At 53.1% G+C, this 2,594-nt stretch overlaps 1 protein-coding gene across 1 annotated transcript in view; it reads left to right on the forward strand.

The window, feature by feature from the left end:
• The first annotated feature begins 1,815 nt into the window (after window positions 1-1,815).
• RAB11B (RAB11B, member RAS oncogene family) overlaps window positions 1,816-2,594 on the forward strand; it is an 11,148-nt gene continuing 10,369 nt past the window's right edge. Inside the window, exon 1 of the mRNA XM_007460625.1 lies at window positions 1,816-2,244. Within this exon, the coding sequence (XP_007460687.1) occupies window positions 2,205-2,244 (40 nt within the window). The 5' untranslated portion in view covers window positions 1,816-2,204. The remainder of the gene's footprint in view (window positions 2,245-2,594) is intronic.

The following is a 2,594-nucleotide window of genomic DNA, read 5'->3' on the forward strand; positions in this document are numbered from 1 at the left end:
AAGTAAAAATAAACACAATTATTAAAAAAAAAAAAAAAACATAAATAGGAATTGCCTGGGGTCCAGTGGTTAGGATGCAGCTCTTTCATTGCTGAGGGCCCAGGTTCAATCCCTCGCTGGGGAGCTAAAATCCCACAAGCCATGCGGCGTGGCCAAAAAAATTTTAATTTAATTTAAAAAATAAATAAATAAATAAAAGACTCCATGTGGCTGCTATGGGAAGAACGGACTGTGTGAGGTGAGCTGAGATCAGGGAGCTTTGGGAGCAGGAAACTACACAGGTCCGTGAAGTGATGACAAGGCCAGTATAGGGGTGGTGGCAGTGGTGAGGGTGAGAAGTGGTCAGAAATTTAGGAGGGAGGAGGGACAGAGTAAGGCAACTGAGGGAGGGGTTGGGAGAGAGGGGCAGGGGAGTAAAGGACGAGGAAGAGAGGGGAGTCCACCACCTCTGGCTTTGACGATGTGGGTGAATGGATGGAGTCACAGGAGGAGGAGAGGATATGGGAAAAAGAGGCCAAATTTGTGTTTGGGATGCCTGATGGACATCCCAAGGATGAGGTCCAGGAGGCAATAATTATTATTATCATAATTAGCACATGAGCTATACTTACATTATCACTAACCAAACATTTCTGGGACTTTCCTGGTGGTCCAGTGGTCAAGACTCTGCACTCCCAATGCAGGGGGCCTGGGTCTGATCCCTGTTCAGGAAACTAGATCCCTCGTGCCGCAACGAAGATCCCACGTGCCACAACTAAGACCCTCACGGCCAAATAAATAAATAAATATTTAAAAACAAAACACAACGTTTATTGCCCACTGGGGACACAGCAGTGACTGCCACAGACACAGCCCCTGCCCTCACACAGCTGATGTTCTGTTGGTGGGGGACAGAAACTAAATAGGATTGTGAAAATTTAAGAGGAAACCTTAACTAAAACTGGAGTCAGGAAGTCTTGCAGAGGGAGCTCTTATGCTCTACCACTCCCAAGTTACCCCAAACAGGAAGACATCAACTACAGACCCCAACCAGAAGAGACGTACGTACGTACCTTGCGCTCCCAAACAGTAACTGCAATTACTTTACTAAAACTGGAGAAGAGATTTTCTTCCCTCCCAGCAACAAGCCCAGCCAATGGAAACACCACAACTTAGCCAATGAGAAGCTGTCCTCACCTGAACGCTTACTTTCCTCCGATTAACTTTCATTTTACTATTGTCCATGACTTCTTGTCTCACCCTCTTTTCTATAAAAGTCTTCCATTTTGTACAACCTCTGGGAGTATCTCTGCTTGACAGATGAGATGCTGCTTGATTCACAAATCTTTTAATAAAGGCAATTAGACCTTCACAGTAGAAGTTTGTTTTTTAACAGGATCGAGAAAGAAATGCATACTTTAATGTCAAGTAGGGATAAATCCTTGGGGTGGGGGATGGAATAAAACAGGATAAGGGGACAGAGAAGGGGAGACAGTCTGACACCGAGTAAGGATTTACAAATATTTGTTAAAGACTTAATGACAGACAGTGGGTGGTTGATTTAGTATGTGTTTAGGTCAACGATCTAGTCATACTCCAAAGATTCCATAAGGTGAGTTTCTCCCGTTTTACAGAGGGAAGAAACTGCAACCCAGAGAGGAGAGGAGACCTCTAAGCTAAAAAAGTCCCCACTCCGATGTCCCCCCAGAAACTGCCATTTCTGGGGGCAGCGGGGGTGGGGGTGGGGGTGGGCGGCCCGCAGAGCAGCGCGCATTGACCTATGACGTCATCGGGACGGTAAATAGCGTAACACTACCTGGACGTAGCCCCATTTCCCCTCCCGGACAGGTCCTCTGCTGGTCCGGTACTGTCTGAATCAGCCCCCTCATTGGCTACTCTCTCCGTCAATCCGTTTCATTCTTCCAGTTTTCCGCCCCGCCTTCCAGAGCTCGCCTGTGATAGGCTGGCGAGGCCGTCACTTCATAAAGGTCCGCATTCCTTCCGCCTTTCTCCAGGAGACCGAGGGAGAAGAAGGTGGAATTCCGGCGGCGCCCACCCCGGGGGCTCTGCTTCCGCCTCTTACTGGCTTCTCTGGGTGCCGGTCGCTACGCCACCCATCGCTGATTGGCCATCCGGCCGCCACTCTGCGCGGCGCCGGCTCCGCCCCCGTCGGGTGTTTGTGGTGGGGCTGCGAAGTCGCCAATCCCGCCGGAAGCGCCAGGACAATGGGGACTCGGGACGACGAGTACGACTACCTATTCAAAGGTGCGGTTGGTGGGGCACAGACGGGCGAGCGGGCGGCGGCGAGGCGCCGGGCAAGCACCCAGGCTGCGCTCCAGGCCTCTGGGCCCAGGCCGGAGCCCGAGGCTTGGGGCCTGGCAGGCCAGGCAGCCGGGATGGCCAGTGCAGGCCGGGCTTGGTCAAGTTCGGGCCGGGATGCGCAGCCATGCGGGGCAGGCTGTCCAGAGAGGTTTGGGGGCCCGGGATGCTCCGAGGCGGGGCCAGGGCCCAGGGGGGTGGGGCCCGGGGCAGTGGGAGAGGCCGTTAGGGGCGGGGCATTCAGAGGGGGCGGGGCCGCCCCACCATTTGGCGGGCCCGGGCGGGGGGGAAGGCTC

The sequence above is a fragment of the Lipotes vexillifer genome, unplaced genomic scaffold, assembly GCF_000442215.2.
Source record: "Lipotes vexillifer unplaced genomic scaffold, Lipotes_vexillifer_v1.1 scaffold1011, whole genome shotgun sequence".
Taxonomy (NCBI): domain Eukaryota; kingdom Metazoa; phylum Chordata; class Mammalia; order Artiodactyla; family Lipotidae; genus Lipotes; species Lipotes vexillifer.